General features: G+C 44.5%; 1 protein-coding gene across 1 annotated transcript in view; it reads left to right on the forward strand.

Annotated features, from left to right (window-relative positions):
- The window catches only part of pawr (PRKC, apoptosis, WT1, regulator), a 59,410-nt gene that overhangs the window by 30,195 nt on the left and 6,382 nt on the right, over nucleotides 1-22,833 (forward strand). The window contains exons 3-5 of the mRNA XM_070992560.1: nucleotides 9,094-9,219; nucleotides 16,808-16,842; nucleotides 21,390-21,516. Coding sequence (XP_070848661.1) covers nucleotides 9,094-9,219; nucleotides 16,808-16,842; nucleotides 21,390-21,516 — 288 coding nt within the window. The remainder of the gene's footprint in view (nucleotides 1-9,093; nucleotides 9,220-16,807; nucleotides 16,843-21,389; nucleotides 21,517-22,833) is intronic.

Consider the following 22,833-nt stretch of genomic DNA (forward strand, 5'->3'; position numbering starts at 1 on the left):
GTGAACATGCATACAGTCCCAAAGAACACCATGAGCAGGTCAGCTTAGGATGTTGGATGCTGCCTCTGCTTGTCATCGTTCTTTCTTCTCTTTGTGTGATTTTTTTTTTTTAGCTCTTTTTCCTAACCAGTGTTAGTCATCGGTTTTGTTCTGCTGCAAGTGCTGCTCAAGCATATGTAGTAAAAGTGCTGGAACGCCCCCGCTGTGCAGTGGCTTGGTAGGACTGGTGAGTTTATGCTTTGTGCCGTGCTGTGCAGAAAACATCAGGACAGGAAGGAAGAAGAAGTGCGCATGCCAGCACCGGAGCGAAAACAAGATTAGGGGTTAGACAAAACACAGGACCACTTCCCCCTGCGGCCTGTGTACGGCACACAGCGTGCACCCCGTTATTACCGCTGGTTTGCAGGAACAGGATTCATTACCAGGACGCAGGACTCGGGAGAGGCTGCCGGGATAAACGCTCCAGCAGCCGTCACCAGCAGCCTGCCCCCGCCGTCTATCTGTCTTGAGTTACAACCAATCTGGTCTGTGGTCGGTACATACAGATGTTAAAGCTATCGGACCTCTCTCAAGGCAGCCCAAAGCTCTTCTGCTAACTGAGGGAGAAAGCAGTTATTACTCTATGTCATGTATTAAGAGGATGAGTGTCAGTATGGGCATGTCAGGATGGCTGACATTTGTGTTACTCTGCGGACCATATCCATCAAATTTCCCATATAAATGTACTCTACTACATTATACTTATTTAAACCATTTAAACTATTGATTTTCCTCTTAAACGTCCTCTTAATTTATAAGAATTAACATCGCTTTTGGCTGAGTTTCTACATTTCTGGTAACAGATTGTCAATATCTATGATTTTCCAGGCAGCTATTGATTTACATTAATGACTTTGATATTCCAGTGACAGACTGGGTGATCCATCACAATGAACAGGAAGTCTATTCATTGAGTGTTACCTCATAACAGCGAGTGTACTTTGAGAAAGTGAATTCAGTCTTGATGTTCTCTGTGCCGGATTACACAACTCAAGTTTCAACTCACAGCACAAAACAGTAGATATCAAACTTGTTCGTACAATGTTAAGTGTATTTAGCTAATGTGCTAAGCATGCACAAGTCCTGGTATGGTCCTTTAAGAGGAAAACGGTATGATATACAGCATATAAATATCATATTCGGGAACGAGTGCAGCATCATTGTCAGTTTGTCTTTTGCCCAGTTGAAGACGAGAGCGAAGAAGCGGCTGACTTGCTAACTGGGCTGTAACTACGAGCTGCATGTTTTCCATTGAGAGGCCAGTCAGCAGACCTATGAGCAGGAGGCTTGAGCAAATACACAAAAAGATAATGCAGCACAACAGGACTGGTCTATTTCCTGGGATGGCAGTGCCTGCAGGAAATGGAAGGCAGACCACAAAAGCAGGCATCGGTCAGTTTGTATGAGCCACGAGTTTGACTGACGTGCACTTTTGTATGTTGTTCCCTCAGTCGTCATGGATGCATAACTGAGACTTAGGTACGTGCGGCGTGTTTTCAAATCTGGCACGAATGGAGGTGATGGGTTTTTATCTTGAAAGGCACGGATTCCATCTGAAGTCGCTTGAAAAGCACAGCAGGTCTGGCATTTTCTCTGCAGTTATGCAAAACCAACGTGTTTGCATAAATTCAACCAGCGGCTAAATATTTATCAGGGATCCAAAGCAAATCCACGTAATTACACAATTTTCCATGATCTTCAATAATTCCATGGCATTAAACAAATTCAGTTAATGTCATCCATTAGCGATGTCTTACGGTTTTACACCGCCTGTCATGTAACCCTTGGTTTTTCCGTTCAACTCATTACATGTTGCTTACCTGCAAGTCTTAATTTTATCAGCCTCTTGATTTTAATGTCTCCAATAAGCCCCTCATTCACGGCTCGATCCTGGTTTGAATCCTTAATGATTGTTTTGCACCTTGAGCTTGACAGGCAAACTACTGTTTTCAGATTGATATGGTGATTCATTGATGTTCGGCTCGGCACAGCGCGAGTGGTGTTCAGTAAAGCTTGGTAAACTAGCGTTACTCTTAAAGCCTGTCGGTTTGTGCATGTTGAGGGGTCACAGTCGCAAGACTATTGAGGTCCGCTGAGGGTCAGAGGCACGGCGTGGAGCTGCAGCGAGTCTGTTAAAAGCAGGGAAGAGGTTCATTTAAGGTCTCCCACTGGCCTTTTATACACTTCACTGTGCTGTAATCCACGTTTAAGCTCTCTTAGCCACGCAACAAGCTGTTTCAAGGCTTTGCAGGAATAGCCATGTTTCTACCTAATTGTTCAACGAATATAAATTAGGTGCGTTTCCATCAACTTCTTTGGAAGGAATAGACTCGGCCAGTTTCGTCAGGAGTTAGCGGTATGGGCTAAATTACGCGTGGCAACAAGCAAGGTAGAAGAAGTAGAGGTCGCAAACTGCAAATGAGTGCAGTTATTTGCCAACCAGCAATAAGAGGAGGAAGAAGAAGGAGAGAAAAATGGAGTTTCATGTCAGCTAGTATTGGCTCAGAGCAGAAACAGTTGATCAGTGATGCGAGTTCATTGTTTTTTGTGTCAGGAAAAGGTGAAAAGGTGTTTCCATCTCAATTAAGTGCATTAACTGCAAAATGTCCGATGAGAAACCTCAAAATGCACATAGAGATATGTTGTAGCGACCATAGCTACGCCATTGTGGATGTACGCCTCCTTGAAAGTGCAGTTAGCCACAGAGCTGTGATAGGTCAGCATTGGCTACTTGTGTTTTCTCCCATATGTTTTCAATGCCGGTGGCCATCTGTGATAGGCTGTAGTATCAAGGATGTGGTCCAGCCCACTGCTGCCGCATATCACAAAGCAAATCAGACAGCGCAGAACTGTGGGGAATATTGTTAAAACACAATATGACCTGATCATGTGCGATACATATGATCGTTCTGGGGGTCCTATTGATGGATGATACCCAACTGTAAATTCTAAATCAAACCTTGCGCCTGTCAGCGTCTAACTGATGTTGATAAAAATTGGAGCCAGACTCTCCGACACTCTGCTGTGGGAAGCCCTGTTATTTCATACTTGAAAGGGGAACAAGTAAAATATACATGCAGATGTTGCCAATAAAAGGTTTATTGCTGCAGTTTTCTGCTTTGAAACTGCTTGTTGCGACATGCACGCAGACACCGATACCTCTGTGAAATCGGCCTGCTGATGTATCGGTCAGCTCCAGTTTCAGACTTCTTGCCAGGCCCAGCATCTCCGAGCAGGGGCCGTGTGGTTTTCTGTGGAGGTCTGCGGTGTTGGAGTGTAAAGTCCCATTTAGACAGAGCGAACCCCCCCCAAAAGCTGTAAATACTGCTCTGTCCTCTCACCCCGCACGCACACACCCGCAGCCAGACGCTTTACAAGCCCGCTCCAAAGTGCTGCTTCGTTCCAACCGACCGTGGAGGTTATAGACCAGAGGACAAGTTTGGTAAACTTACAGTGCACTGAGGGCTGTTTCCCACAGATGTATTAAAGCTTTTTCAGACATCTCTGCTCAGCCCTGCTGAGTCCGAACGACTCTGCCCTCAGGCCTCAGCTCCGTCTGCCACGTCCAGAGGAATGCTGATGCTGCTATCTCTGGGTCAACAATCACAGCCGGACCCCCTGTTGTTTGTTTGTCGACGTTTCTTCTCTTTTTTCCTGCTGCACCCCCTGTGTAAAGCGAACTCATTTTGAGGTCTGGCGGAGTGCTGATTAAAATATTACAGTCTCACTTGGAGTCAAAATAAGGGTCAAGCAGACTTGGAGTTCAAAGCCAAAAAGTGCAAGGCTTTCACTTGATAAACACTCGATTTTAAAGAAAGCAACCCGGGGCTTTGTGGCCAATACAAGCTTTGATTCTTGAGAATGTCTTGTACGCTGTTTGACTCGACTCTGTCCCCAAACAACCCTCTCACAAAAAAAACCCAAAACACCCTGTTGTGCAAGTTTTGGGACTTAAATCAAACGAAAAGGCATCAGATTTTGAAGACTGAATGAAACCAGACAGGATGGACAATGGTGACAAATCTCAAAGGGGGTGACGGAACATCTCAAGAATGTCCAGCTCCAGTTTCTGCTGGGAATTTATTCATTTCTAAATGTTTTAATGCCTTTCATGCCCTCGTTACTCCTCTTCCTCGATTCTGTGTCGGTCTGTGTACCATAATTACTGCGTGCTCCCATTTTGGCCTCAAATCAAGCAGAATTCTAAGTTTGTTGGGGAAAAACAGAGCACATTCTTCCTTTCTGCATGCTAAAATAAAACAGGGGCAGGCGTCGAGTGCCCTCCGCTTCAGACTTACCAGAAACTCCTGATGATATTTTGATAAAGAATGCTTCATGTTTTGGATGAAGGTCACAGCAGGTGACAGTTTTCTCTGCAGGATTAAATGTGACGTTTCTGGCACAGATAGGGAAGGCCCAGTCACGGCTTTTTGAGGCTGTCAAATGATGTCTCACTCCTGCTCAGTCGACGTACCTCTCCTGGACCTAACACTGACCTTGGCAGTCTGTGGTGTTACATTAATCAGCCAGCAGCTCCAGGGTGGATGTCCTCACTTTGATCTCTGCCATACCTGAGCGCAGCGCTGTGCCCGTCTCCACCGTCGTCCGAGCTGACTGGCACTCCTGATTAAAAGACACCGGGCATCAGTGTGCCAGCATCCCTCTTCTCTAATAGATCATCGTAATGAAGTCACTGTGCTGCGGCGGGCGGCAGGTGATTAATACACACAGGTCATTAAGCCTGTTGTATAAGAGTGTGCCTCCGGCAGAGGTGCCCTTTGCTTGTTTGGAGATAAATCTGAGGACTAAGTGGACAGGGCACTGGCAGGGTGACAAGGCAGCATGCATGTTCAAATTGGATCTTAAGTAGCTTGTCTTAGAAGAAGAGGGCCAGACGACCAATTTCAACAAACATCCGACGTCTCTCACCAGCGTTAAATGTACGCTTATCGCAGATTATAATAAATAATGAATGAATTCCGTATAATTAAAAGCACAGCATGTAATTACAAAAGACGGAGTTTGATGTAGATACAGTAGATCAGATGTGAAACAAACAATGATAATATGTAAGATCAGCTGGTGCTTCAGGGAAGTTTTAGCTGCTCGAGGGGGTAAAGGAGATTGACAGGCGGCTAAATGAAACACACCTTAAAATTAGGGATTTTCAGCTTCTTAACATTGTTGTTAGATGTTTTTGTACATTGTAATGCAGAAATTTCTCATATAATGCCTTTAAAACAGCCACAACTGGTGATGTTCAAACAACCCTTCGACCAGCAGGTCAGCCTAAAGTCCAGTCCTGAAGCCTGTTATTGTATACTTGTTGTTGAAGTCATTGCTGTTGGCACAGTTACTGCCTGGGCCTAATTTGCATTTTTAGGACGGTTATATTAAATGTATCAGACATAGATCAGACAGTAAGTGTTTCGCTTGCTGGGTAGAGGCCCAATGGAAATCTTCCTGTACGTGTTTGCATTGCTGCAGCAGCGGTCGCCTTGGACGCCACAGACGTCGACAGTTTTTTGTGCAGGCTTGAAGTCATGGCACGTCGTGAGGGGAGCAGGCTTCACTTTGAGTATTTATTTTCACAAGTTCAAATCAAAGAAAGGCTCGAGGAATGATGTGCAGGGATAAGGAGAACCTGAGAGGGGCTTAGTCTTCACTAGCTTATCAGCTTAACAAATGTGTTTAAGATGTAGGTAGATTATGCAAGACCCTGATGTCTCATTCAGAATCCACCTCTGCTTGCAAAATGAACCCCTTCATTATTGTGAAGAACTTCGCGTCCTCACCTTGTCAGAGCTTATTTCATAGTGAAGAAACATGAAATATCGCCTCTTAATTAAAACTTCTTTTAGATCTTCGTATGTCTGTGCCCCTTTTCACATAAATGACTGCATGTACACCATCTGTAAAATCCTTCAGTGTAACCCGCCCCGTCTGAGTGTGCTTGCTGCTGAACGTTTGGGTGACATCAGCCTTTGGCAGCCCGTCATTTCTTGCCTTTTTTTTTTATATCCTCTGTCTGCTGCTGCAGGTCTGCTGCCGCACCATGTGCTCAGCTCACTCATGAGACAGCATCACTTTGACAGTCACTGAAAAGGCAAAGAGCAGGGAACTGAAGCACGCTGCCTGCTGTTGTGCAGACAGAGAATTGTATGAATTTAGATATTTGCAGAGGTTTAGAATAGATGACCAATCATTTTCCTCCACAAAGAGAGAGTTTCCAGCCACAACAGGCATTCCAATAGACCGTGAAGCTCTGCTCCAGACGTAGCTCCTTTTCCTGTGCTAGGTTACTGCTGAGGCTGGAGCAGATCGGCGTACGAGTCTTACTCGTTTTACTAAAGTAAACACTCTTGTGAGCCCGTGACACTTGGCCCTGCTGTAAACAGGAAACAGAGAGGATTCTGGAAATCTGGCTGCTTCATCTCAGCTCACACTCATGTTTCTTATCTCTGACTTGGCATGTACTTAAGTCATCATCATAGGAAGCAGTGGCGCTCAGTGTGTTGACTTTTGGCTGCATTTTATATTATTTACCCAAGTTATGGCTCATTATGGGGCATTTACTCTTACTGACCAGCATTAATAATCATGTATTTCAACAGCATTGTAGGATTTTGCATACTGTCAATTAATCTGAAAGTGCTGGTGCTGCACGAAATGCTCTCCCATCATGCATTATCAGTTAATCAGCATCGGTGGGGCACTGTGATGACCTGCTTGTATTGGTATGAGCATGACTGTTACCATGATCCTTTGCATGTCTTTTAACTCATGCTTATTGAAACAGAATGATCTCATGTTTGTAATAACTATTAGTATTGGACCCTTTGTAATGTGAACACATCAACATCAGTCGAAGCATCACTCATTCATCCATCCACACCTTGTTTCTGTGGCCCAAGGTAAGAAATTGGGCAGAAAAATACACAGGCTCATGTTGATGATGTCAGGAGCAGAAACATCCCTTATATGGCTGCATGCAGATCCCCCTTTTCCCTTTATTTGGAATAGAAGAAAAGCACAGCAATTTGGAATACTAGAGGGCAAAACGGGCCGCATCTCCATCCAAAATAAACTTTGAGATTCCCAATTCCACATTTCAGGCAACTGGGTGCATAGCAGAGTGGTTAGTCACAGCACAAATCACCAAGTGTTGACACAGACAAACTTCTGTTTAATTTCATTCAACTCCAAAACCTCTGCCCTTTATTCCCCACACATCGGCCGTAATCTTGAGACGTTAGCAACCACGAATTGTTGCAAGAAAACATTTCATGTGTAGGCTTGTGTGGGTGTGTGCATCCGATGCAAGAACACCACAAACTATGGAAATCAAACAAAAGTCTGACATGAATAAATACCTCTCTGAATAAAGTAGTATTTATTGCAGGCCATGCTCCTGTTATCCGGTCCAGCCTTGTGCACATGCATGTTAAAGATGAGAGAGGTCTGGGGAGTCGCATCAGGAGGAGGAGGAGAGCGCTAGCGCTGGACTGAAGGAGAGTCAAAAAGAAAAGGAGCTGGCGTTTTCCCCAAGGACAGCTGATAAACCGTTTGGCAGGAAAGGCTTTGCAAATGACTGCATTCCTTGTTAACCTTGTAAGGCTATTTTTACCACTAAAGAGCCTGTTGAGCGGGCACCTTTTGTTCGCCCTGCAGCGTGAAACAGGAAAGACTGGTTTGCGTTGTGACCCTCTGGGAGTTTGGCTGCGATCTCTGTCTCTCGTCACGATCCAACCATCCATCCTAATGTTGAGCTGTGTTCATGCCATGCATCCTCACCGCTCCCGACGCATGAACCCAGCGACTCCACCGCACAGATCACTGCAAAGTAATGCAAATAGGAAGCTGAGGTCATGCTCATATATAATGACAAAGCTAAGATTGCGAGGGATAAAGTTGGAGGTCTTCCCAGGCCATGCCTCAATAATGAAAGCTAACTCCCGATTCTTCTGAAAAGGATGTTTGCTCTCTATGTTTGTACATGTCTTTTATTGTGTTTTCAAGGGACATTCCACTGGTCAGAAATCCCCTCTGACTGTCCCCGGGAGGTGAAAGGCCCTCAAACAGGCTGTCTTCCTGTTGCCGGACTGAAGTCCATCTAGTGTTTGGTCGTGTTTGAGCTGTAGCTCCTCAGGGATTCCTAGAAGCGAATGTGATCATGTCTTAAGAGGATTAAAAAGGAGACCCTGGACATGTTCAGCCAGAGGTCAGCATCGCTGTTATGGTGGGAATGACCTCGCCTGTCACCTCGCATCTCTAAGTGCATCAGCATGCACTGAAGTGACCGGGCCTCATGCCAGCACCTCGTTTCTTTACTTCATGTAAATGAGAAAATTCATTTCTTAAAATCAGAGGAAGGCATTAGAGCAACCTGATTAGCACAGCAAGGTTTCAGCTGGAGAGGGCTGATTTCTCGGCTTTGTTTAAGGGTAACTAACGAGTTTCTAACAGGATTTTTTTTTTTTTTTTTTACAAGAGCCCATGTGCATGGAAAAAATGTGCATGGAAAGTGGAGCTGAAGCAGAACTGTGGCGGAGTTAAAGGGAACATCAGCGCTCGCGGCCGTGCATCTCTGTATCCAAAACAGTAAAATCAAAACGCAGAAATGAAGAACTGGTTGTTTTAGATGCATTTGCATGGCAAAGATGAGCTGTTCTCGCTGCAGAACGTGGTCAAACTGTCCTGTCAGTCTATGAAGAATAACAGTAATTATCCTAAATATACTCTTACAATGACCCAGCCAAGGTTCAGACCTACGGCCTGGCTAGTGAAGAAATTAGATTACCGACGCGCTGCATGTAAAAGCAGGTTTCAGAGGAACCTCGGGCGTGTTTTGTAGCACACAAAGTTGTGGCTGCATCCCATTTCATGAATGGCTGCTATCAAATTTGCAGGTCCTACATGTCAGAATGAGCAAGACTCGGGTTATTTCTATGCATATGAACTTGGTTTCTTCTTTTCTAGATCTGGTTTCTGTGTACATGTAAGTGTATTCTCTGTGGCCGTACTTCATCTATCATTCTCTTCTCCCTCTCTCAGAGCCTGGATGAGCTGGATGATGACGACGCAGGGGAGAAGGAGCGGAGGGAGGAGGAGGAGCTGGTGCAGGCCAACACTTTCCAGAACGAGGCCATGACAGCTGACCCTGCCACCGGCCACTTACTGGTAAGACGTGACATGAGTCTCCTCCTTCCTCCTCTCATGATATTGCTGGTGGTATCCGGCCATGTGGATAGTTTGGGTTGTTTTTTGTCCTTTTGATGACCTGTGGCCCAAACATTACCCTTTGGCCTCCAAATAACCCCTGTAGGTGGCTCCCTGTGGCCACCAAGGTCTATTAGGTCTCTCTTGGGGATGAGGCAGCGTGACTCAGTGAGATAACCTGTAAAGATTCCCTGTGAATCCTCACAGATTGCACAGAAAAAGAGTTGATCGTTCATTCATGGCCTAAAAGGCTTCCAACAACCAAGAAGAGACACGATGTCTCTGCTGTAGTGCCTGTGAATTCAGGTCTGCATTGCCTGCCAGAGCCTCGTATGCCGTTCTGCTTCTCCTCCACACTTCACTCAAGCAGACTCTTGTACAGATTGATGCATCGCTGCTGCCAAACAGAGGCACTGTTGCCCAAGGAGACACCCAGATAGCTCAGGAGCTGAGTTTGTGTGAAAAGCTGCCGTGATGCAAAAACCCGAAGGTGTCTCTGCATTTCATCATCACTGTGAAATTGGTGAAAAGCAAAAAGAAGCACCCGAAAATGCTGTTAAAGCTGCTCGGAGAGAGGGTTTGTCTGGTTTCTGGTTTTATATTTTCAGTCATTCAAGTGTTATAATCGAGAAAAAATAACTGAATAACTGCTGGATTTGAACTGTTAGGTGGACAAAACAAGCAATTTGAAGATGTCACCTCAGGCTTTTTCATTGCTTTACGACCTAAATCAGTAACCAGTGCAGCAAATTATCATTAGACTTATAGATGATGATGAGAGTCATTATTTGCAGGACCGAAGCAGCGTCTCTTGTCTCACACTGCTCAGTGTTTCTCAATGCAGCTCAGGTCCACACACTTCAGAGCCGCAGTCATTAAACTTCATTTGAAAGCTGGTGTTTGGATCCGCTTTGTGTATAAAGGTGAATCAGAGTGAATCAGAGACCGTTGATGTCCACAGAATGAATCTTTTAATCTTGGCAAGTAATTCTGTGTTTATTTGATGGAAGTGAACTCATGCAGAGACACCCCGCTCTCCCTCCAAATAAGTCCAGGAGGCGCCTGTAGCGTGAGGACGTAAGTGAATTAGTAAAACTGAAACCAAATCAGAAACGACACGCTTGTAATTCAAGTCTTTTTGTTTTGTGGAGAGCAGTGGTTCGTATTCAGTAGAGCAGGGTAATTTCAAACTCCTCAAATACACGGAGTGACTTTCACTAAGAAACTGAGCACGGAGGGATATGAAAAGCATCCAGCTGTGTAACAAAGAGTGAAACCTCCACTCTGTATTTCTGTCAAACACCTTCGACATGAAAATTATTATTCGAAAGAACTAAAGAAATGAAAATCAAATGGCTCTGCCACTGTGCAGCAACTCTCATATATGCACCTCTGAGTTGTATTCCAGATGGATCGGCTGTTCAGCATCAGCACGCTTATTTTGTTTCGGGCTGGAACCGGCTGAGGCTGTTTACGAGAAGCCGGGGCTTGTGTATGAAACGTGTACACAAACGCTGCACTAACAGGAAGATTGTGACAGCACCTGCTGAGATGTTGCACGGGCAAGAAATGAAAAGCCAAGGGTTCAGCTATTTACATAAGTTAGCCTGCACATAAACAAACATCAAGCCATTCAGTAAAACGGGACCTTGTGCAGCTTCCCCGCAATTCGTCCAACGTTTAAACAGAATATGTCCGTTCATGCCCGCCGAGTCTGTTCTCACTGTCACGATGTGAGGCCTGATGCAGACCAGATGTGGCTATGCAGAAACTAACCATTAGATGTCTCACTGTCACTCATGGAAAACTGACATTCATGCTCTGCTGGGGGCTCATAAGGAGGCAGACTGGGAGAAAAGAGGAGCAGATCCAGTGTGGTCAGCGGATTTACTACAGAGCTGTCAGTTGGACATCTGTAGAGACAGAGCATCCCAAAAATGTGCCGTTCCTTGCAGGCCCCATTCATCACCGGGAAGACAAGCAATTGCCATGTCAGGCCCGTTATGATATACGGCATCCAGCCGGGCCTCTTGGTTATCTGGACAGAAAGTTTTTAAAGAGACGCTCTGTTCAACTTGCTGTAGGGCTGTTAAGTCTGCAGGTCTGCAGGGTTTCCCAACCAAAACAAGCTGTAACTCTCCAGTGTTCGCCGCTGAACACTTAATGGAAACTCCACGGAGGATGTTGGATATGAAATGTTTTATCAGATGTTTTAAATTCTGCAAAGATGTCCTTTTTCCATCTCTCTCCACGGACCCGTGTTCCATCTAAATTTGCTTATCGAGATGATGCGATCTCTGCGTGCGTACTTGTGCACGGACGCACATCTCCTCTCCGTGTGACAGGACACATGTATGTGATATGTGCAGCCCCAATGATGGCTGATCAGAGAGGCCCTCTGCAGGCATGTGGTCCTGGTTATCAGGCCTTACCTCTCTCTGGTATGCAAGTCCTACAAGGAAACCTGTTTCAGTGATCCGGCAGCCAGAAGCATATGGAACATTCCTCTGGATCATCTGCATTTAATGTGGCGCCAGGTTCACAACAAAGCAGCTCAGGTCCTTTTCTGCCTCTCCTTCACATGGAAAATGCATACTGCTCACAATTCCCTTGCTGCACTTTTTAACAAGCCTCATTTGCATTTTTAATTAGCACCTTCCTTTCCAAAAAACTGTGCTGATGCAGAGCATCTTGTCTGAACAGCATGCGGACGTTCGCTAGCCGTCACGTGGCGTTTCCAGCCGGGAGCAGCAGCAAACTGAATATCGTCTTGCTGCCTGAAACAATATTTGGTCACATTCACACCCCTGTTGATTCAAGATTTTAAGGATTGCTGTTATATAAGCCAACTTAATCACACCAGTGTTTATCTTTGACAGGACTGCTACCAGTAAAAATACTTTAGCTAGTTGGTGAGAAACAAAGCAACATTTTCACAGCAGACCAGCGACACTTGATTGAAGCATTAACATGGAGAAGAAGGTGCAATTGCAGATGAACCAGTTGGAATTTTTCATACTGCAGGCATTGCGTGGGTGCAAGAAAAAATCATGTAAGAAAGAGTAAAAAGGGGAAAAATGCTTTTGACTAACACACATGCAACAGCTGCACCCGTCACAAAAATGCCGAGAGGTTAACTCGACTTTCTGCGGCTGTTTACACCGCAGTTTGAAGGTCAGCCTTGTTTTCATCTTCAGCCTTCAATTTACGTTGCAGTTTGGCATTTTGACACCTTCTTCTTCATCCAGAATCAAAGACGCGGACAGCAGGGTTAGCATCTTAATTGAAATGTTGTGTGAGAGAACTGCAAAGCATCTGTACTACAGTCATAGAGCTGTAAGGTACAGCAAGCGCCGCATCAGCTCGTAGTTATGAGCAAAATGTGCATGTTCTGAATAGACTGCAGTAATAAGTGATGGAAAAACACTTCTGATGATTTCATTAAAACATACAGAGGACTCTCTGGTGATCTTTCCCAGCATAGAGACTTTCCAGTTGCCCAGTTGTGCTGAGTTTATTAATTTGGCCGGTGCTCTAGATGCCAATCAAGCACACTTACGTGATCTCGAATCTATCGAATGCTTCCAGTAAAACGATGATTTTTATCAGCTTTGTACAGAGAAATACTCGGCAGCTGGATGGAAAGCCAAAGATCACCTTTTCATGGACTTTCCTTGTGAGATTTAGAATATAATGAGCTGTCCTTGCAGGTACAGGTACACACAGAAATGCACATGGAGCAGTACCCTGCTTGAGCTGAGCGATGAAGTTTTATTGTTGATATTTGTCTCTGTTTTCTTCGTGGCTCTGAGCTCCGCGGCGGGGCTTATGGGAGCTGTCAGCGTAGCTCAAGCATGATAAATAAAGTTGCACAGGCTTGTATTGTGTGCAGTGAAGAGGTCGTACATGAATTACGCTGACCTTGTCTCACAGAATCATATCGCAGACGGGAGGTTGCACACCGTGAAACACCGCCGAGAGCTGCAATAGTGACGTGGCAAATGAAGTCTGGGCTGTTTTCTGTAAACACGGTGTGATTTCAGATTTAGATTTTTGACGGCATATCAGCCACAGAGGGCTGAGGATGATCAGTTTATCCTAATAGAAGGAATAATGGCCTGCAAGCTACTGTATATGATTAAAACCAGTTTGATACTGCACAGTTTATCCCGGTATTAGTCACTTCCACTAGCTGTCAAATACTTAACACAGTATAAAATGTCCTTAATGTCCCCTTACAGTACGTAATGTTACTGTGATTACTTTATCATATACTGCAGAGTTACATATTACTTCTTGCAAATATGACAACAAAACCAAGAGGGAGGGACGTCTTTCTCCTTTCAGTGTGGATGGAGTCACAGTACAGATTAGTGAGGGTGGTGCCCTGTTGGACGCTTAAATGGCGTTTTCTGTTTATGCATCCGCAGTAGGATGGACCCGCTGCCTCAGTGCGACCAGCTGAGACTGTCTGCGGGATACAGACTGCGCTACAAGATAATGAATTTGCATGAGAGTGCAAGTGATTATTAACAGATCAGAAGTGGTGCTTTTATTTATAGCACAGAGTTTAGTTACAGTCAGTGCAGCTTAGAGGGGGTCTGGTGAGGAGAGGCCATTAAAGAACAATGAGGTTCTATAGTTTATCTTATTCTGAAGATATTCATTTGCTGCTCCTGTCGCAACTTCAAACTCAGAATAAAGCAGATATTTACAAAAACCAATGGAGCTGACGAGGTCAGACATTAGATTAGCAAATGATCACACTTATTGATGTTGTTCTCAGGCTCACAGTTGTTTTGGATTGGACTTGTCGGACGTACACAGCGCTGTTTTAAACACACATAATCCTTTGATTTGCTGCTTCTTTTGTCCTTCAACAAACTCTCTCATCACTGATGTGGTGAGTCTGATTACTCTGGAGACATTTTTAATGTCACTGTTTGGTCTGTTTTGATTTGTCGCTTCCTGCAGTCGGAGGAACGCTTCGTAACACCAGGATTTCATTTTTACCAAACCCCCGCATTACATCACATTTGAATCAGTCTTGCTCTTTTGTTTTGACATCACGGTGCGCAAATGAGGATTGGCATAGCCTCGCGATGTCCGCTGACCACCGTGACCTTCCCTCACATCGTTGTTTCCACTCATATTTCAACCCTTTTTCACCTCAGAAAGCAATCAGCCGCAGTCCGCAGAGCCTCGTCAGCTGGACAGCGGACTTTGAATGTTAACCTTCCTCATGCTTTATCCTCTGCAACAGATGTATTAACATTTCTGGGGAACCCTGAAAGCAAGCAGTTATTTCCTACATAGTCAAGTTTCCGGCTGGAAGCCTGCAGACTGGGTTTGCAGGTCAATTGTATCTTCAAAGAATCCTGTTTGTTTATTCAAGTTACACTAGACTGTGGAAGCAAGAGATGAATTTACATTTAGACAGCATTTTTCTCTCGACATCGTCATCTGTATTGAACGGTGGCTCTGCTACAGGGAACCTGGCTTTACAACCACTTTGAAAACTATATCTCAACTAAAATCTTACCTCTTTTTCAGCCTCGTCTCTGCTGATTTGGTAGCGCTTAATGCAAGCCGATGACAGAAATCTTGTTAGAAATGACTTCTGAATTCAACTCTGGGAAGTTGTGCTGGACATTTTTAGCTGTTTTCTGACATTTTATGGACTAAACAATCAGTTACTTTGGAGAATAATTGACATATTACTCAACAATGACAGATATTTTGCCGACACTTTATATAAAGGTGCTTACATAATGATTGGTTTAGACAGGAGTTTTGCTGACAAGCTTCATCAGACCTGTTGGTCCTACTTGTGTGTCTCATGTAGCAGATACACTCATTTTCGTTTATGCAGCTGTCTGCACTTCACCTGTGTTTCACCGACGTAACCGCGACCTGAAGCGGTTATTTACACTTCAAGACAATTTCCTCACATGCGAGGTTGATGCTCGATAAAAAGGCGCTGAGTAAATATATTTATCTACATTTTGGTTACTAGGCAGAGCAGAGTGTGCTGCTTTGTGGACAGAGCCAGCCACACACACACACACCTCACACATCCTCACACAAGTTTGCTGAAAGCTGTATGAATGCTAATAAGCAGCTAGCAGCTAATTGAGAATATGCGTACCTTAATATAAAGTGGTACCAATACTTCTTCTTGTGACCTAGATGTATGACTCTGACCTTCTGACTTCATCTTGATCCTCAAACTACAGAGTCTGTAACCCCACTTTGCTCTGTCTGCCTCTGATTTTCCAGAAGTCTCCGTGGTTGAAGTCCCACATTGTATTAAACTAAATGGGTTCAGGCCCAGTCTGAAATTGGAGAACAGCAGACTTGTAGAGTAGCACCATCTGTCTGCCTTTGACCAAATTCCTAATAAGACTATGACAGATAAGATAAGGCTCCAACTGGCGGTGCAGGTATGGCAGCTGTGTGATTACACCAAATCCTCGAAAATGTCAGTTTATAAAGCAAAATTTATCAATTTGCTCTTAAATCCAGGTGTTGCTTGAACTTGGTCTTATGCACAGATGAGGTGTTATTTAGCATATGACATGCTGCTGCTGCTGCTGCTGCTGCTGCTGCTGCTGCCCTCTTACTGTCCTCCATCTTACTAAATCTATCCAGACCTGAGCCAGGGAAGAGACGAAGGCCGGGATTTCATCCACAGTGAATGGATGATATGTCACCGAGACGGAGAGGCAGGCGCAACGTTCCCCCTCACCCGCTGAAGCCAAGTTCTGACTGATGAATTGCAGCAGAGCCAAGGCCCCTCAATCAAACCCGGGACCCTTCACTGCACAAGACCTTAGGAGAGACGAGATGCGTATTCATCTCACAGCGTCGGCGACACGCACCTCATTTTTTTGAAGGAAGCGCCATTTTACCGAAGGCGACTTTATTGGAGCATCACTGCTGTACAGATCTAAACAACCTTTAGATCATACAATAATGGAAAAAGAAGATAAACATGCTCCTCCATATTGCAAAACAAGATTGCCTTTCACACCTCGAGGCTACGGAGCTCCCGCTGAACTATTAAATGCAGCAAAGCTCATCTATATATCAGCTCAGCAGCTGCGATTCACAAACGTTCACACACAACCTGAAGGCTTTCTATAAATGCCGCTTCTGATAAATTTCTCTTATCCTGTAGGTGGTATTTTGTGTTTTCTCTTCTCGGGTGAAGCAACACAACCCAAGGCAGACGAACACAATAGATGACACCTAAAAACTCATTCTGGTATATACCTCTGTTGTGAAATTGCAGCACTGCGACCCCGATTCCATAAAAGTTGGGAAGCTGACTGAAGCATAAATAAAACAGATGTGATAATTTGCAAACACTCGTTGACATAAACTCAATATCCAACATCATGCATCCTCTAAAGGCTCAGCCGTCCACAATAAAGTTTTACTGCTTTCTGGAGTAGCACTACTGTTAAAAACATGCTTAAACCTTCACAGCCTTGAGTTATTAGTTATTGTTTTTGCACTGAAGATACTCCTTTCCTTTTTGTTGCAGGATACCCCCAGATCTGGGAGCGGCCGCCACAAGAGGTGAGACTCATTTTATTATTCTGACACTGAGGGTTTATCTGCTTGGGCATCACTGGTAATATGTGAAGAGAAGAAAGAGGCCGGGATGAGAAGCAGCACTTTGAGTCATTAATTAGGAGAACAGATTCCCTCTGACGGGGTCCGAGGGCCTTTTCCTGGCATGTCACCGTTTTATTTGTTTTGGTTTTTTTTTTTTAGTGCTACCCTTTCTGAGCTTTTATGGCTCAAGAAAGATGACTATTGATGACTGCTTTGAACAGTTAGTTGACAGAACACCATCTGGACCCTGGACACTTTGTTCACTCTGGCAGGGGGTGTTGAAAGAAAATCGTTTTGCTTTGAAAGGTCTGGAGTCTAAAATGTGTGGTTCAGTTCGGTCAAGATTGCTTTGGCATTTGATAAGGGGCTTTCAAACTTGAAAAGAGAGACGGCAGAGAGCACAAAATAAACGTTCTTTCATCTGCTTTCATGTTACAATAATAAGGATTATTTCTGTTGTGTATCTCTGAACTGCTGAGGGAACATTGTCCAGCTTCTTCGTTAGAGTAATCCTCACAATGCAGCCTGTAACACACAATCAAAATTACAAATGCTGAGAACCTCTGTGTGCGTCCCGTGTGTGTTTTTGTGTTATTTGCACCCAAACTGAAGTTGCGGCCAAACCTCAACATCCAAGTTCACCAGCTGACGTTCAATCTGCCCATGTAATTATGGCTGCTGCTCTCATCAGCTGGCCTGGCTACACTTGGACGCTCTGCAGCTCCGCAACGGATAACCCGCCAGGTGGGCTGGGCAGCGCAAGATGGCTGATAGAGCAACTTTATAGATTCGTGCCTCTCTCTAATTTACTCCCTTTCCGTCAGCCGTCACCTGTCTCAGTCACTTTATCTCCTTTCCGTCTTGATTCAAGCCGTCGCTCTGCAAAGTTTGTCCCTGCTTTCCACAGAAACACCTTTTGTGTTTAAAAAAAGATTTCTTACATGCAACATCGCATCAATTCCTTTCAAATATCTTTTAATAACGTCTGGCTTTTTCTGCAGTTCGACATTTCTGCTCAGTTTTAAATGTCCCAAAATTGACGTAAACTCTCCAAAAAACCAAATCTAGTTTCTTTATTATCATCTGTAGCTGCTGGTTGTTAAGGACATAGTTCATTGAAATTTCAATATCAGCTGCATATACTTTTTGGTATCAAAGTACAAGTACTGCAACAGTGTACTGCAGTACAGAACTGGGGTAAATATATCTGGTTACTTTCATCTCTGACAGAAGTTTGGTAAAACGTGCACACTGACTTGAAGTGTTTGTAACGTTGACTCAACTCAAACTATGTTTAGCTACTGCTAGCTGTTCATTTTAGTAGCTGTTAGCTACAAACCATCAGCCGCAAGAATATGTCATGGTAACTATGGTAACAGCATGAGAAGACCTCCGTCTGTTCATCCCAAACACATTTTCTGTCGTCCCCGGGAAGACGAGACAACGTCGCTATCGAGTCGTGACGTACAGTATGTGCTGCAGCTCGTCTTGGATAGTTCAGGGGGCCTGGGAGATTTAAGCATCCAGAACCAAAGCACACCTGGGTCAACTGTGCCTGCTTAGAAAGCTTGAAGTCTCAGCTTCCATTGAGAAAAAGACGAGTGGCTGACATTGATCAGCTACACCTGCAAGCCCCCACCCATAAATTGTTCTGATTATGTCTTTAAAATGACTGATTGCGGTTTGTCTTGATGTGTTTTTGCTGTTTGAGGAGCGGCACATATCAGGGCGAGGCGAGGAGTTAATGAGATGGTTGAGTACTGTGTGCTGTGGTTTCCAGTGTGGCTTTAACTTCTTCCACATTGACGCTTGAGTTTGTGAGAGACGTTGTTATACCTGCGGCAGCTGCTGTTAAAGGCTCTCCTGTCTGTGCTTTCTCCTCCCCACCTGCTGAGGCTCCCAAGAGTGTGTGATTGGCTCAGCCTCTCTCTCCCTCAGACCTCACCCTGCGGGGTGCTAATGGGCCACGGTGTGATATTTAGTATCAAGGCCATGCTTGTTTAGACTTGGCTTCAACACCCGCTGAGCACCCAGGAGTGCCCGTGTGTTGTTTGTGTGTGAGTGTGTGTGTGTGTGTGGGTGCGACCGGGGAGATATCTCTCGAAATGAGATGACATGCATGGATGTAGGCACACAAAGCATGTCATTGTTTTGTGTTTGCCTCTTTTTCGGCATCAGGGTGAGAGGATGCGTTTGTTGTCACGCTTTGTAACATATATGTGTGCGTGCGTGCACAAGCGTTTTGCATGTGTGCTCGCGTGTGTGCGCTCATGCCGATAAAGGAATCGGTGAGAGAGACAAATGAAATGCACTTTATCTTGGCGTGGGCGAGACCCAAGGACAGCGTTTCAAGGACTCCGTCTTGATCAAAAGCGATGTCCGCTGCAGTGTTTGGCTCTCTGTAAGAATGAGCGAAAATAAGCTGTTCTTCTGTAAATGTCAAGGTACAGAAAAATACCGCCTCTGCTTGTGTACAACAAATGGCTCAACTGCCTGAATAGAAAAAAGGAGAATGGCTGAGAGGAGTCCCAACTTTAAGCCTGTGTTTTACATGATGGAGCTCTGTAGTTCATTAAGTCTTTATCCTGTGTAAAGTCATGCTGGCTGATATGAAAATGTACATTTTGATGTATTTTGTGTCCTCTGATAAGCAGAAATCAGAGTGACTGCTGAACCAAAGCACCCACACATCCATAAGTTTAACCCACAATGCCATCAGCAATCTCTCACCGTATCCATAATATGGTGTTTTATGGCAGCAATGAACATGGATATTACACTTATTTATAAATGTTTCCATAAACGTTCTTTACCTTTGTAACTAAATTAGGATCTAAATTGTTTTGTTTTCCTTTAAAGCCTCAAGCAACAATCGAAGCTGAAAAACAGATTTGGTTTTCCTCATTATGAGCGTAACGCTCAGTTTTGCGGCTGCAGGCTGCCTCGCTCTCGATAGTGGACCAGTTGCAAAATAATTGCCTCCATTAGTCACTTTGACTCCAAAACATGGGAAAACAAGGTCCATAATGAGATAATATTTGATCGAAATATGAAGTCTTCCAGGACAGGAGGGCCATAAACACAACGTCTCTTTGGTTTATTAGATGTAGATCAAGCTTAAACCAGCGAATAATTCAATAAGGCGGCAAAGGACATTATTTTACTTATTTTGTATTGTGCAGGTATGTAGATCTTTTAAAAGGCCTGTTCATGTTGAAATAATGCACACGCAGTTTGTCTCTCGTTGTATTGGTTTGCCATCTTACGCACATAATTTTGACAGCCTTAATGCCCTTATATTTGAAGATTGTTTTGGGTTTTGGAGTCTAAACATGAAGATCTGTGCTTACCTGACTACATCGTGTTGAATCCACTCAGGTCACATGTTAAGAGCAGACAGTCTGTCTGTTAAATCTGAGGCAAATGCAGCGTAATCCTTGGCCTTGGGGTCTGAGTTGCACAGTGACTGTGAGATACTGCTGTGAGAGGAACCGGTCATTCTGCCCTTTGTTTGCCAGTGACCCCAAAGGCAGCCAGGGGAAACAGTGTGCACGTTTAAGGAAAGTTCCTTCACACCTGTCTGGGTATTTAGCATTTTAATGGTCGTATAACCACAGCCACACTCCTTCCCACCGCTATGCCATAGAAGAAATATGTTGTGACAGTCTGTCCGATCTCAGAGGTAAAGGTACTTTGTAAAGTAGTCTAATAGAGGGAACATGGTGTGTGGCAGATCCCGAAAGCAGTGCAGACGGTCCAGAGGAGTTCTGTTTGTCCTTCGTCTTGCCAGCAGCCAGTTTCAGCTGTAGAAATATGCAGACAACCCCCTTCAGACAATTCAGTGAGGCCTACAGGCTCCCCAATAATTTGATTCCCAGGGAGATTTTATAAACCCGGCGCAATCTGTTCCTACCGGGGAGCGGGAGTCGTTACAGTCGTTCCAGGTTTCCACGTCAATAATTGTTGAAATAAGGTCAGTAAGAAAATGAATATTCCCTCCCAGCTGCCCCAGAAACATAGCAGCGCGGAGGTGCAGAGGAGATAAGGTTAATGTTCTGCTCGAGCTGCACACAAAAACCTTTAAAACCTCCTTTTTTTGTTTTCTCACCAGCTCAAGAACAGTGACGCACAAGTTGCCGGCGCCGCTCTTGAGCCCATTTGAAGTTATAATATGTAAATTGTTCCTTAATCAGAATCCTTTTTGCACCGAAGTTGCAAACCCTTGACGGCCTTTTCTCCATTAATGGAATAAAAAGCAGAGGGGTGTTGATAATGCATGCCTAATTGAAAGGGCAAACACGCAGAAAGATGTGTCATCCCATTGAAGTTTAAATAATGTGGCTATGATTCATACCTTCAAACAGCCTCGTGTGAATACAGTATTGGACACTTTGAGCAGTGGAAATGGACACAAAATTCACTGTTTTTCCTACTTTCTTCTGCATGTGAAGAGTTTGAAGTTAAAGAAACATGAGCATTCAACAACTTGTTTTGTGCGTTTGGGACAGCTCTGCAGGGCCGGGCTCTGAGGAAGAGGTGGGCGGAAACAGCAGACAGCGACACAACCGTCACGGCAGAGATGGAGGAGCTGCAGCACCAGGAAATTTGGAGAAAAGGATGGAGGAGCTTGAGAAGGTTTGTCGTCTGATGCTGTCGTTCCTGCTCGTTTACAGCCACTGCTGATACAAATTATACTCAACCAATCCATTATTAAAAATTTGGCGTTCAGTGCGTCATAAATGTCGACTAAAACTGGCGTCATAGCTCCTTTGCTTGTCTGTGGACATGGCTTCTGCCTGAGTTTTCTTTGGCAGTGGTGCTTATTTAACAGTGAAGACAACAACTCCCATGATCCCACGCTCCTTCACAACATCATCACGCTCCATCTTTTGTTATTTAAGATAACTAAATAGTAGAATTGGTGAGCTGTAAAAGTCCTTTAGGGCGTATGTTTTTATTTTGAGCTAGGCTAACGGTTTCCTCCCTGCTGCTAGCCTTTATGCTAAGTTATGCTAATGACCTGCTGGCCATAGCTCCATAGTTAATGCACAGACACGAGAATAGCATCAATCTTCTCATGTGAGCCCTGGCAAGACAGCAAATCTGTGTATTTCCCAAAATGTCATCCCCCAGTGTGCCCGCTGTTTGACCATCGCAGTATCAGCTCCACGCTGGAAATAGGTCATGAGTTCTGGAGGAGTATCAGCAAATCCTAAAATGAGTCTCAGTGGCTTTTCCTTCCTCTGCTTCCTTGGGTGTAACCAAAGCTAAATCAACCCCAGACACCATGGAAATGTAAAATCACAGAGGAAGCGTCGGCTTTGTGATTGACATCTGCTATCACTACCAAATCCTATCAGCTTCTCAGCGCTGCTGAGGTTTGTGATCGTCCCTGAAAGCCTGTTTTGGCCGACTGAAAGCCTCTATCGACGGCACTTTGTTTAGATGAATTTCCGCTCCTTTGAGCAGACGTCCAAGTTCTGATTTTCTGGCTAAAAACTGCGGCTCAGGACTGGCAGAAATTCTCCTCAGCGTTGTTGAAGAGATGACCTTTTATAGTGCAGATATGTCTTTTCCCTCCTACACGGCTCCTATCAGACACTCAAGCCCTCACTGCAGTCAGCTGGGAATCAAATGTCACCCGGGTGGCTTTCAGAGAAAGGTTTTTAAAGTAAGTACTGCTGTGACCTCACTGACTTTCTGTGTGAGATGTGTCTCCGAGTCAGATGTTTAGAAACACTTTAAAAATCACGTTTCACACACTTACTATTGTGCACGTTGTTTCACGGGAAGACAAAGGTCAGCTCTTATGAGATTACTGGCAGGTAAATCTCTGCGACTCTAGGCTGAAACTGTAGACTTTATTGAAAAAACTGCACAGGTACAGAGATGTACAGTATGTTCGAGTGTCATAAACATGCCCACTACCGTTCAAAAGGTCGAGTCGGTACA

This window comes from Chaetodon trifascialis, chromosome 22 (genome assembly GCF_039877785.1).
Source record: "Chaetodon trifascialis isolate fChaTrf1 chromosome 22, fChaTrf1.hap1, whole genome shotgun sequence".
NCBI lineage: Eukaryota > Metazoa > Chordata > Actinopteri > Chaetodontiformes > Chaetodontidae > Chaetodon > Chaetodon trifascialis.